General features: G+C 25.4%; 2 protein-coding genes across 4 annotated transcripts in view; one reads left to right on the top strand and one right to left on the bottom strand.

Moving 5' to 3' along the window:
• LOC132919515 (lysosome membrane protein 2-like) overlaps positions 1-1,891 on the top strand; it is a 30,529-nt gene extending 28,638 nt beyond the window's left edge. For both annotated transcript variants that reach the window (XM_060981178.1, XM_060981179.1), the window contains exons 6-11: positions 35-244; positions 373-621; positions 691-829; positions 919-1,037; positions 1,102-1,230; positions 1,294-1,891. In XM_060981178.1, the coding sequence (XP_060837161.1) occupies positions 35-244; positions 373-621; positions 691-829; positions 919-1,037; positions 1,102-1,230; positions 1,294-1,518 (1,071 nt within the window). In that variant the 3' untranslated portion in view covers positions 1,519-1,891. The remainder of the gene's footprint in view (positions 1-34; positions 245-372; positions 622-690; positions 830-918; positions 1,038-1,101; positions 1,231-1,293) is intronic.
• Positions 1,892-3,455: 1,564 nt separating this feature from the next.
• Positions 3,456-10,376, bottom strand: LOC132919779 (inositol polyphosphate 5-phosphatase OCRL). 2 transcript variants are annotated; one of them, XM_060981621.1, is made up of 18 exons: positions 9,994-10,376; positions 9,727-9,918; positions 9,469-9,652; positions 9,194-9,325; positions 8,981-9,114; positions 8,795-8,919; positions 8,565-8,735; positions 7,736-7,898; positions 7,502-7,680; positions 7,117-7,338; positions 6,912-7,047; positions 6,577-6,853; positions 6,376-6,513; positions 6,225-6,322; positions 5,943-6,123; positions 5,740-5,867; positions 5,561-5,672; positions 3,456-5,301 (listed from the first exon to the last, which is right to left on the bottom strand). In XM_060981621.1, exons 2-18 carry the CDS (start codon positions 9,781-9,783, stop codon positions 5,144-5,146), a joined length of 2,595 nt encoding a protein of 864 aa, XP_060837604.1. In that variant the 5' UTR covers positions 9,784-9,918; positions 9,994-10,376; the 3' UTR covers positions 3,456-5,143. The 2 variants fall into 2 exon arrangements, with proteins under 2 accessions (XP_060837604.1, XP_060837606.1); XM_060981623.1 differs by having other exon boundaries at positions 9,727-9,872.
• Positions 10,377-13,892: the final 3,516 nt, after the last annotated feature.

Genomic DNA, 13,892 nt, shown 5'->3' with positions numbered 1-13,892 from the left:
AAAATATATATTTATACTTAACTTTTTGTTTTAGAGTGCTATAGCTTTAACTATAGATGAGAACTTTCTCGTGAGGAATGCCATGACATCAGTTTTGAATCATGTATCCAATTTTCCGTTTGTCACTGTTAGTGTCTATGATTTTTGTTTCGGTTACCAAGATAGTGTGATAAGAACATTAGCTGGGATGGCTAAGTTGGCCAATAAGCCAGTTCCATTCGAAAAATTTGGTTTACTTTCCAAGGTAAATAAAATATATAAAATACTAATTATATAATAAGTACTTTTTAATAACCTTATTGCAGCAGTTTACTTGTTAACTATATAATTCATAATTATATTAGTATAACAATTTTTTTTTAATTATTTTAGAGAATTGGAGTTAATCCAGATCGTTTGACTGTAATTAATGGTCTCGATAATCTGAATCAAATGGGCCAAGTGATACAACTAAATGGAAAATCAATGTTACACCCGTGGAGTACAGATGAGTGTAATTCTGTTGGTGGAAGTGATGGTATGTTTTTTCCAAGACTTAAAGTTCAACAGGGAGAAACTATACACTTATTTCATAAGGATTCTTGTAGAAAATTGCCAATGACTTTCCTTTCTAAAGAAAAAGTAAATTTAGTACTTATACAAATTTGAATGAAAATTAGTTTTAATTATTATTTTTTTTTTTCATTTAAGATTAAGAATGGTGTAATTGGGCACAGATATTCTCTGTCCGTAAATACATTCAATAACTCTATTCCTGAGAACAGTTGCTATTGCACTAGTACACCTTGTATGCCTGATGGTATATTCGATATGGGGAAATGTTCTACTCGTAAGATTGCTTTTGAACAAATTGATATAATGATTTATTAAGTTGAATGAATATAATATAATTATTTATTATTAATTATCGTTTCTTAGGTTCGCCGGTCGTCGTGTCACGCGCTCATTTTCTACACTCCGATCCATCTCTATTGAACGCAGTCGAAGGTCTTAATCCTGATCCAGAAAAACACGAATTTCTATGGCTTATAGATCCTGTACATAGTGCTATCAAGTTTTTGAAAAATATTTAAATTACTAACTGTTTAATTTTTTTTCTAGATACTCGGAATAACGATGGAAACCCAAATGAGAATACAGCTCAATATTCAAGTACGTAATCCACACAATTACGGTACACTATCGAAAATACCTGACAATACTATATTGCCATTCACTTGGTTGGAAATCGTGAGTTTTTATTTCATGACAATGATAATAATGTGTGTATTGCTAAAAATAACATTTTTACAGAAAACTGGTGATGTATCGCCAAAGCTGAGCATGTTATTGTTCCATTTAACTTTCACTCTTCACTGGTTCCAAACGTTCCTGATGTGTTTGAGTCTAGTTGGATTATTAGGCACTTCTTTTTGTCTAATGCGTATGTTAAATAGACGTTTAAACAAAAATATTGTGATAATTTCAAACGAAATACAACTAAAAGATAGGCATACTGAAAAAATTCCTATTTGTTAATTAAATTACTTACTTTTTGTTGTTTATTTTAATGTAAATCAATATTTTTTAAAAGTATATGTATTTTTATTAATAGTATTTAATTGTACATATTTATCTACTACATAAATTTATCTGCGATAATTTATATTTTCAATTTTTTTTTTTTAATTTCTAGTGAAATGTACAATAATTTTACATTTTTACTGTACACACAGTAAATGCTCATTTTTTGTCAAATTACTATTGATAGAATTTTTATACATTATATTTAATAATATTTTTATTTTTAATTATATTTTATGTACATGAATAATGTTATTAGAAAACTATACATTATTTGTAAAATTAATAAAAAAATGTTGAAAAGAAGATAAATGGTTGGTGTGAGTAACATGACGTGTATAATTGCTATATTCACTATCTCGGGTACCTAATACAGCCTCTTCGTATTATGACCATTTTACGATAAGCTAAATTTAAATTTAGCGTGTTTAAACACGCTGACACGGTGTTTCCCTCCTCTTACCATTTCCAACAAAATTATATTTTGTGAATGTTAATTATTACACAATTTGTACGAATTTCTTTGAATTGAACTAACACGTCTTGTATGAATTTAATTACGAAAATATTAGCATTGCATGTATTTGGGGGATGGGGTGGGGATAGGGTAGCAAAAACATTTTCTTAGCAAAATGTGTATTTCTAAAATGTTTCAACACCGATTTAAGTTTTTAGTTAGTAGTTACCATAATTTTGTACGGTTTTATGCACGACATGCACGGAAAAATCTCTGCCCCATCGGCCACCATAATCACGATGTAAGGATCGATGAGCTAGTAATGCTAGTACGTAAAACCGTACGTGATACGTAATCAATTAAATTGAACAATAAAAAATCTAGCCATCTTGGTATGTTTAAGTATATTAAACTATGTTTTTTATTTAGGCCGCTATTATTTTCAAATCGAAGACTTTTTGGCTTTGGTAAAATATTGGTTCAGTGAATGGACTACAGATTATATTTATGTGATATCATAAAATTGGGGTGAAATAATGAAATAAGTCCGAGAGTTGAGTAAAAAAAGCATATTAAGTTAAATTTTGATTTGGCCCGTAACACTTATGCAGTTATGCAAATATTTATTATATAATATGATAATGTGTAGGTAGCCAGGTAGGTATGTATTTGTAAGACCACTCGTAACGTTTTAGCATAATCGATTCCAGCCAAAAAAAGTATTTTATAATTGTTTGCATTTCCTTACTTCCTTAGCCCTCCCAAAAATTGAATAGGTACAACTTCTTACATACATTTGTTATGCAAATATTTAGCACATAATTAATATGACCAACCGTTAAATTTTATTAAAATTTGTTTTCAATCCAAAACATTTTTATTAAACATTTGTCATTTTCGTGGTCCTCCCAAAAAATGCAACAAGTTTTTGCACAGCATTTATGTAGGTATGAAATTCGTAAATATTTTGTGCGAATAGTACCTCTAAAATCAAGATTTTCCTGGTACGACATCAGTCTTTTCATAATAAAAAGTATCATTTATTAATGAATTGCTTAATAATATTATTTTGTCTTAACAAACAAAAATTGTTTTAATAACAGAACAAAAAGTAATTTAAAAATATTTAGATATAAAAATATGAACACAGATTAAATATGATATTTAGAATAGTATTCAAATACAAAGTTTTACAATACTTTCATTTGAATAATATGTACATGACTGGGTTCCATTAACCCAATTGGAAAATATGTTTATTGAAATTATATTTTTATAAGTAAAATTTAAATATTGTTGCATTTTTTATAAATCAATTCATGAGCACAAAACGCAAAATTGTTTAAGTATAAATATAACTTATGAAAAAAATTATTATCCCACTTGAAAAATGTTTTTAAAAAAGGATTAATTGGAAAAATATTAATAGACAATCTGAAATAAACGTGATTATATTTAATAAATAAATAGATATATTTTTATTTATAAACAAAAATCATCTAAAATAAATTAAACAGATAGGTACGACATATAATTATCACAGAGAAAAACTAAAAACTAAAAAAAAATAAATTTTTACATTAAGTACATAAATAATATAGGTAAGCAAAAAAAAACAATACCTAATTTAAAATGGTTAAAAACGGCATAATTGGTTTTTTGGTATACAATGTACATATAAAAGCAATGTCAAACAAGTTTATAGTCTTTTTTTTTTATTAAAATATTGCATCAAAAGCACATATTATAGTAGTCTGTTTAGCCACATACATTTTGTCAGTCAATTTAAGTGAGTTAAAAATAAAATGATTTTATATTATTTGAAGAATTTATATGTATTAGTATAGTCTTATTAACTGATTTTTTTTTAAATTTTTACTTGTTTTTTTTTAGTAATAACCTATATTTTAAAAAAAATTTTGATTTATAAATATTAAATGAATATTTATTTTTAATTTACAAGCATTTAAAGTGGAGTAGATTGTACCACAAATGTGTGAAAAACCCTGCTACTTTATACATATAATAATAAATAATATGAATAAATAAATAAATATAATGAGAACACATTTAAATATATCCATTAATATATAGTAAATATAAACCTGTTTAATATTGCACGTAATAAGTGATAATGTAAAAATATTTTAAAATGGGAATGTTATCAGGGCTAGTGTTACAAATATTGGCACCCTTAACAAAACCATGTCTTGCTACCCCTCACTGACACCACCAACAAGTTAATGTGAAAATCAGTTTTTTCAGTTTACAGGTTCTTTTGTAAAATTAATAGAAATAAAGTATTTAAAAGCATAAGGACTTTATAATATAACTTTATTCCAAGATCATGGAAGTAATTAATTACTGAAATCTAAATTTTAATTGAATACATAAGAATAAGTGTCTTGTACAAATTTGCATTATTTATATAATATTATAAGATATTTTGCTCCTTATTCTATTTATAATTAATATAAAATATATTAAAACCTAACTTTTCTAGCTGAAAAAATTGTTTGATGGCTTATTAATAATCGATTATGTGGCCATATGGACTAAATAATCTTCAATAGACAACATAATATGATAGATTAATGATAAATTAAATTAATATCATTCTTTAAATAATATCCCCTCCCTATAATTCACCTAGATCACCCTAACTTATGCTGGCCCTGAATGTTAGACATGTTTTATTGTTAAAATTATATTATTTAAGACGATGATTAAAATTAATTTATAATTTTCACTATTTGGAAACATTAATTGGTTAAAAAATAAATAATAATGATAAGGTTTAAGTGAGTTGAAGAGTTTGATTTTACCTAAATAAATAAACCAACATTCGTAATATATGGATGACAATAATAAAAATACATTTTAACTTTTTAAAAGTCATTAAAATATTAGTTATTTTGTTTAGTAAATAATTTATAGTTTATACTATACATACTTCTATATCGAGTATTTGTTTTTAAGATCATAATAATTTTAAGCTTAATTTAATTTTAAAATGTCAATAAATTACAAAATTATTTAAATTAAAAGCAATTTGTGATGATAAAAATGTAAAATTAAAATGCTCCATTAAAAACACCAGGACATAATCATATTATTGAACATCTAAAAAGATGTACCGATTATTAAATCACTTTGATCGTTGACTAGAAAATGGTATACAAAATTGGTCTTCTTCCTTGACATAGAAGTTCTAGTATGGCTAGATTTATCTAAACGAGATCTGGGAGGATCTCGAATAAATATTTCACCAAAAACAGAAGCTAGAATCAATATAACAATGATTAAAATTTAATTATTTGAAGATTGTTGAGTAAATTAAATAACATAAGTAAGTTACAAATTACAACTTATCTATGTTAAAGGATGAAATTCAATAAATTGGTATGGATAAAATTTGTGAAAAATGAAAATAGTAATCAAGTAAAATAAGAAAAAAACTAGATAGTACTTAAACGTCTTAAACACTAGGTGTGGGCACTTAAGAGCTATAAAGCTAAATTAAAATAATAACTAACTAACCAATAGTTTTAACGTCTAATTTGTTATCATTGACATGATTCAATAGTTCTTGAAGAAATGCACAAAGGTATAAAAATACATTTTTACTTCGCTCTGGTAATTGAGAAATAATCTGAATAATAAAATAAAGTTAAAAAATAAAAAAATAAATTATACTTCAATATTAAAATAATACTGACTTGTTTACATTGACTGTAATAAGACACTGCAGATAAACAAGTTGCATGCAAATTGTATGGTATTATGGGCTCTGATGTACTGTCTAATAGTATTAATAGAGCTTCAGCTACAGAATGTACACTACCCGCTAAAATGTAATATAATTTTAAAAATAATTGACAATTTTTATTTTTATTGTATAAGTAATGAAATCAAACCGTACGTAAAGCATCCGGTGTTCCATTATCTAACCAATTTCGTATCTGAACAAATTCAGATCTGAGACCAGATTGTTCAAATAAATGTTCTTGTTTAAGACCATGTCTGTATAAATGATCCACAAGATACCATACTTCTTTAGGTACTGGGTAAGGATCTGAAGTTAAGTTGCTTTTATTGTTTTCCTTAAAAATATGGATTATCAATAATCACAATAAAATAATATTAAATAATAAAATTACATTGATTATAAATGCATATGAAATAAATATAAATAATTACTTACAAGTTCCATAAGTTTTCCAAATGGTATATTTTTAATAGGAACCTTCAAATAACAAAGTGTTTCTAATGAACAACCAAAACAACTTCGTTCATAGTTACCTAAAAATATGGTCTAAATTATTAAGTAAAATATTATTTCTAAAATTATATACCTGTAACAGTAATAAAGATATCTTTTCCGCCATCTAAATGTAATACTAAAATATCATACAATTTGTCTTGGCCACTAATCATTTTGTATGCTGATTTTTTATCTATCATAACTTCTAAAGTAATATCACATTTTTCACCTAGGAAAATATAAATATAATATTCATGTTATCTATTGTTAAATGGGTAATTTAGTAATTTACCAGGATCAATAAAACTCATGAAAGGCTCAATTCGCAACCATTCTTTACAATATGTAGAATCATCTAATTTTTTAATAAATTCAAATTGTACAGGAACTTGACCAGTATTAGCAACTGTGAGTTCTTTTAATTGAGGTTCCATAAACTTTACATTGTGGAAAATAATTTCAGTGTTATCAACCATAACTTGAGGTAAGTATTCATTTTCTGCTTTGTCTAATTTTTTCATTATATGTTCATGAATTTTTCTGTACTTGGTTAAATCAACAACTTTTACCTATTAAAAATTAAATCAAGTTTAATTTGAAAAATATAAAAATTAAAAAGTTATTTACTTCAGATTCAAATAATGCGCTGACTGGTTTATGATCACTGATCAAGAAATTAGGATGACTTCTGTATGCAAGTTGTTTAATTGAATTACCTCGCCACAATATTCGGTCACACCATGCAGGAGCACGATTCTTCTCACTAATCAAATATGCACAAATTAAACATTCATATAATTATCATTTTAATGCATAATATAACAAAACACACCTGCTATCCCAGTCATTGGTACCCGGATCATATTTATAGGTAGGAAGGAAATTAATTGAACCTTCCTTATAACCTTTAAAAACATTTCCAGCCCTATGTTGTTGCTTTAATTGATCTGCTTCCAATACAACTTTAAAATTATTTTTGTGTACCAAATCTTTTACAGATATTGCATCCATTTCAGTTATCCTATAATTGAGGTCACCAAACCAATATACTTGACTAAAATAAAAACACATAAAACAATCATTTATTATAATAATAGTAAATTATTAAATTTTAATACATTTTGAATTTTTGACACATTTGGTGATTATTTATACTTTTAAAATAACCATAGATTTTTCATTTAATTTATATATATATATAATTATTTATTACTCACTTATGATCCTTTACAGTTTTTGGAGGTGTAAAATTTGAAAATACCATTCTTGAACATATATTTTGATAATCTTGATTACGTCTTTCATATTCTTCAACATGGGCTGCTAAATGTGTATTAACAAAGCATAAAGATGTGTTATGGAAATCCATGCGAACGGCAACTCCACCTTTATTTCCCTAAAATTAAGTTTAATAATTATGATAATCACAAAATAATTAGATAACAATTTACCAATTTTCCCATGATTCCAGTACCAACAGTGTCAGTAGCAACATTTTTCACATGATCCATATGTTTATTTTTAACAAACACTATAAGCATCATTCCCACCAATCGAACTAATGATACTTTTCTATAATTTCCTTTGGAATTAAGACTTTTTGTTACAGCTTGTCTAATTAATAAGAAAAATTAATCAATTTTTTTTCAAATATTGTTAACTTAAGGTTTTTCTTAATTAAAAATTAAATTCTTAAAATAGTATAATTTAATGTTTTACTAAAAAAATAATTAAAGTTAAGTTACAAAAAAAAAATAGTATTACTAACATGTACTACTTATTATTTAAAATCAATCTAATTGTTCTAATTGTCATAGACAATATAAACAATACATTTAACATAATTCTTCATAAAATAAGTTAACTCTCATGTACATTTTTTAAATGATAGTATCTATATTGTGTCTTAAACAATATTAATTGATAACCAATGACCAAAACAAAAACTGTTATTAAATAATGCAAATTACATGAATTACATAATTCTGTGTCTTTATTAAACAGGTAAGTTAACACATTATATAGTAGTGATTAAATATTAAATTAATTAAAATAATTAAATATAATAGAAATATTTAGATATTAATTTATTAAAGAAGATTAATAAATTATTGATATATTATTATTATTTTTATTATTATTATTATTTTTTTTTTTTTTTTATATTATTATTATTTTTTTTTTTTTTTATATATTATTTCAGAATGAAATTATTTTGATATGCTAAAAGTACTTTAATCTGACTATAATAAAACATATTAAATATTACAAATTACTTACAACCATTCTTCTTCTCGCGGAGAATCATTAAAAAGAAATGCTTCTTTACTAAGATCAAGTTCTTGAAATCCAATAGCATAAATGTCAGGGGGTTCGGAATCACAAATTAGCCAATCATTTAGTGAAGACAAGGTTGGTTGGCCATTGACATTCCAAGTACCAACATAAATACTAAAAAGAAATAAATATAAATAATAAGTTAAACAATATATAGAAAGAAAAAAAAATACCTGAAATTTTGTGCATTAGTATATTGTTCTTCACTCAAAATCATTTGACGCTGTATAACACTTTCTCGAGAACTAAGTGTATGTGTTCCAGTAGGGAATGACATATCATTTTCAGATACAGCCATCTTATAAGTATAATACATAATTAAATTACCAATAATATATTTAATAAATATAAATTATTACATTAGCTGTTATTATACTATTAGTTGTATTATCACCATTGATATTCATCATCAAACCTAATTCCAAGTCAAGATCATTTGTGTTATACTTTTTCAACCATTGAAAATCCAATTTCTGATGATTTTTTAAATAAACTGTTAAAAAAATATATAATATTTTATAATGATTAATAAATTAGCTGTAGAATATTATTATTTACAGCTAAATACTAACGGTCCATCGATCTAGATAATTCATTAAAAAAATGATTAGTTTCTTGACCAGAATCCATTCCCATAAATAATTTAAAATTTCGTGCTGATAAGTTAATATAAATATCAGAGTTTGATTCTGCTGACAATGAATCTGCAAATATAGATATAATTAATTTTTATATTTTACAAGTAATTGGTAATTAAGTACATATTAATATTCACAATAAAAAAGATTTGAGGATCTAAATATTATATAAGTAATATGTTCCAAGATAGAAAATAAATAATGTTTACCTATATCACATTTGAAATCATTATCAATGGGCACAACAAAGTTGATTGTGAGGTCTGTAAAGGCTTGTGGTGGATTTCGAGATGTTGTAAATACAAATAAACCAAATGATGAATTACGCTCAACCAAGGCTAATAATCGGTGAGCCTTAGGTGACCACCCTTGCAACAATACACCTTCGTGAAGCTGAGTAAAGAACACATTTATTATGAAGGTATGATTGTACAAATGTAAGAGTTTAATAAATAACTACTAATTACCGCCACAACATTGTCACCAGCATTCAATTTATCCTTCATAATTGCAGCTAGCTCCATCGCAGAATAAAATATGATCCACAGATATAAAAACAGCTTAACCCGTACTTGACTGTCCGTTAAAATAGCCACTGCAGAGAATTTAAATGCTCCAAGAGCAAATTAGAATATTTTTAAAGAAATTGCTTACACCTCCTTCGAAAATTATTACTGAATACATGAACAATGTACACAACAACAATAGTAGTAACAATTTGTAATTATTATTACTTGTATTGGTGTATCCATTAATTTGAATGAAACATATTATTATGAATACATTATTATTATTGTTTTACTTCAGAGATAGGAATCATGATAACATAATGCGTATTACATAGAGTATTTAAATTAAAGTCACAATGGTTGACCAAATAGTGAAATCGATGACTACATAGGCATGTTCACAAGTCACAATTCTCTGTGTCGTGTAAAATCTAAAGTTGAATCATTAGAGTATTAGTAAGTAAAGTATTAAGTTATTACTTATTATAAAATATATAAAACTTTGAACATTGATACCATAGATAAGTAATGTTTGATACGCTTAATCAGTTTAAAATATTAAAAATATTAATACATAATATTTATTTAATATTTTAAGCCGTGGCTTAACGCGTGGAAAAATATTAAAGGCGTATTGTACTGTTGTCGGATCACTACCTTTTGTTCCATAAAATAGTTGTTCCAAAGTAAATTTGTTTAAATTAAATTAATATCCAAAATGTACATTTGTTCCGTCGCTTATTTATTCTAATGACCAATTGTTTCACAACCTATTTATACTACTGCCCATTACTTCTAATATATTAATTTTATTTCTATGGCAAGGCTCATTCTATCAAACTATTATATATTATTTTATTCTAAATTTCATATTTCATACCAATTAATTTTAGGTTTTTTTCGTAAATTTTAATAAAATATACATATTAGTTAGTAGTTACTATGCTTAAAATTTATTATTAATGATTATTTTTATATTTTAATTTAAACTGTTATTAATTGTAATTTAAGCTAAAGTACCTCTATAATAATAAATTAAGAAAATATATTATAAACATTTTGTATTTCTGATAGAATAATCAATAAATATTCTAAAACAACTTGATTGCAACTACAGAAATTAAACAGCTATATAAAATGTTATAAAAGCATTAAGAAAATAAATAATAATTTTTTTAGCTTTAACTATTTATTAAACTATATATCATGTATTACTGTCAACTTAAACTTTTATTTGATTACAACTTTTTTGTTTTAATTTTAAAAAATGAACATTTATAATCTGTATAGTGTATAATAGGTACCGAAAAAGTACAATAAGCAATTCTGACTGCATGTTAATAGATAAGTAACGAAAACCTAGTACTTACTAAGTATAATACTCAGTAGTGCTACTATCCAACCAACTTACAGTTAATAATTTGCAATTTTTAATTTTAGATTCTGAAAGAGCGATGAATGTATTGATTCTATCATAATGTGTTTTTATTTATAAATACACGAGTACATAAATGATTGATAAAATACTTCATCGGTTATCAAAAATATGGTTGGTTTTGGTTTTGGTCGTTTTGGATATCAAATTAAGTATAAGATCGAGATCTACCAAGTTTGTACTTTACGTCATTAAAGAGGTCAAAATTAAAAATGTCTAGTACTTATTTTTATGATTGAGAAAAAACTATCAAAAAATTAAGGTAAAACGGAAATTTTTACACAAATCCAAGTATTTCAATTTCCGACAATATCGATTTTTTTTTTTTTTAAATGTTCATCAATTATTTATATTATTGTTTTCTATTTACAATACATACAATTTTCAGACTACATCGACTATTTCGACTATTTTTGAAGTATTAATAAAAAAATTTCATTTTTTTTTTTCATAAAAATATATGTCAATTAAAAATGATTTGTTGGGTAGAAATTCTTGAAAATTAAATACAAGGTTCCACAAAATATATTCTTATATTTGTGTACGAGTATTATGCACAATTTTTTTATGCATTAGGATTTAGAATTTTGACAACATTTGTATGCTCAAAAAAAGATTTTATATTAAGTATGACATTTTTTTTGTTGGTTTGAGAAGATATTTTTGGTCTCAAAAAATTTTTTGGAGTAATTGAATAGGGACAATAAGACATAGATGATCACGTTGGAGTGATATACTGAGACAGGTGAAGATTTGGTGGGTAGATAATGTCACAAATCATATTATCTAGTGTTATTGTGGAATGTGCAGAGAGGGAATCGCTTAATGAAAGTTTTAAGATATAAGAATTCGTAGAGTGTAGGCCACACTCTGTATGTGGAGGGTATACGGCGGTATATTTTCTGATCATTACGAATAAATGCCGTATACCTTCTAAGTTCTGGTAATAGTATTAGGCATAACAAAATGTATTTTGTCATGGGTATTAGGTACTCTCTGCATGTTGTAGTGAAATAATATAAAGTTATATATATAATATATACAGACATACAGTGTCCCGTGAGGATGTACCCAATGCGATATCTCCTGAAATAATGGAGATATCATAATTCTGGTTCTTTCATAAGATTCACAGGAACAAGAACTACAAATATTTCATGTTTTAATTTATTTTAATGTTTTGGTAAAAAAGTTAAAAATATATTTCTTAATTAAATTATTTAAAAAAAATTTAAGATACCTAGCCATTTTGTAGAGTTAATTTTTCTGAAATCTGAAAATATTGATGTTTTAGATTCTGAACGAAGTGAAGAATGTATTGATTTTACAATGATGTATGTTTTTATTTTTGTGTCTGTCATCACGATTTGGAGTGGAAATAATGCTTTGATTTTTGATTTCAGTCCCTCTTTGAAAAGAAAAATTCATCTAGTTTGTACTTTGAGGGGTCAAAAGTAAAAAATTTCCAGTAGTTTTCAAAAGTGTTTGGAAAAACCCTAAAAAAGTGACGGAAAAACGGGAATTTTTACGTACAATCAGTGTTCGACAAAATCGATTTTTTTATTTTGCTGTAACTCGAAAACAAATTATTGTAAATACTTGAAATTTTTACCAAATGTTTATATTAGCGTTATCTATTTACGATTAAATTTTCAAAATATTTAGAATTTTTTTAAACTATTTATAAACCATAGAAATTTTCGATTTTTCTAAATTTTTTTTCTTTAAATACCTATAAAAAAAATTTGGCTTTCCAAAAAATCTTTAAAATTTAATACAAGGTTTATTATAAGTTGTGCTTATTGTAGTAAAAAAAAAAATCGTTAGTCACAATTTTTGTTTATAAGCATTTAAAGTTCAAATGTTTACAAAATATATTAAAATCGCGAAAATTTGCAAGGAATTCCAAAGTTGAAAATTCATTTTTGTGATTTATACCTAAGGTTAAAAAACCTTTCAATACAAAGTTATCCAGTTTTCCTTCAAGTAACTGTAAAAAAAAATTCCAGCGTTAATACCTATAGAAAAAAATGTATGAGCGTATGAAATTTAATTTTTTATTTTTATTTTCGATTTTAGAAATCGAATAAAATAACGATATATTCAAATTTAAATATAGGTATTATATAACAGGGGTGGCCCACTTTAATAGACTCGCGATCGACCTCCGAGATTTTCTAGGTTGTCGCGATCAACCAAAAAAAAAGGTTGTCAATATGTTACAGTTCTTTTATTCGATATCTTTGTATAATCTCGTTTTTCATAGTTATTTATTGCTTTTTTCTAAATATAATTTTTATATTTCTGGGATATACAAAACTATATAAATTTACAAAAAAAAAAATATTTCAATCGTTTTCTGAAAAAAATTCAAAATTTCAAGAAAATATGGGAAAAGGTGTCGCGATCGACTCAAATTCATCTTGCGATCGACTGGTTGGCCATCCCTGTTATATAATATTATATCATACTAATTATCCTAGACTTATAAATCATCTGCGTTCAGAATCGTTTTTCGTATATGTATAATATAATGATTTGACGATACCTGTCATTGCAATATTGCATTCAAATTTAACACATCCATTATAGTGACCTACTCTCCATCTCTACTACACAGATACCCACTAGCCCTCCTTAATATTGACGTTTCATAATTTTAATTTCATTAATCTCCTGATTTTTTATA

This window comes from Rhopalosiphum padi, chromosome 2 (assembly GCF_020882245.1).
Source record: "Rhopalosiphum padi isolate XX-2018 chromosome 2, ASM2088224v1, whole genome shotgun sequence".
Taxonomy (NCBI): Eukaryota; Metazoa; Arthropoda; class Insecta; order Hemiptera; family Aphididae; genus Rhopalosiphum; species Rhopalosiphum padi.
This window is presented reverse-complemented; position numbering and strand designations above follow the sequence as displayed.

Bases quoted from the DNA above. Each gene is read 5' to 3' on its own strand.
- LOC132919779 (XM_060981621.1), bottom strand. From the start codon at position 9,783: ATGGAGCTAGCTGCAATTATGAAGGATAAATTGAATGCTGGTGACAAT. The intron at 9,653-9,726 runs GTAATTAGTAGT...TTCTTTACTCAG, and splicing joins CTGGTGACAATGTTGTGGCG to CTTCACGAAGGTGTATTGTT. The intron at 7,339-7,501 runs GTGAGTAATAAA...TTTTTATTTTAG, and splicing joins AAAACTGTAAAGGATCATAA to TCAAGTATATTGGTTTGGTG.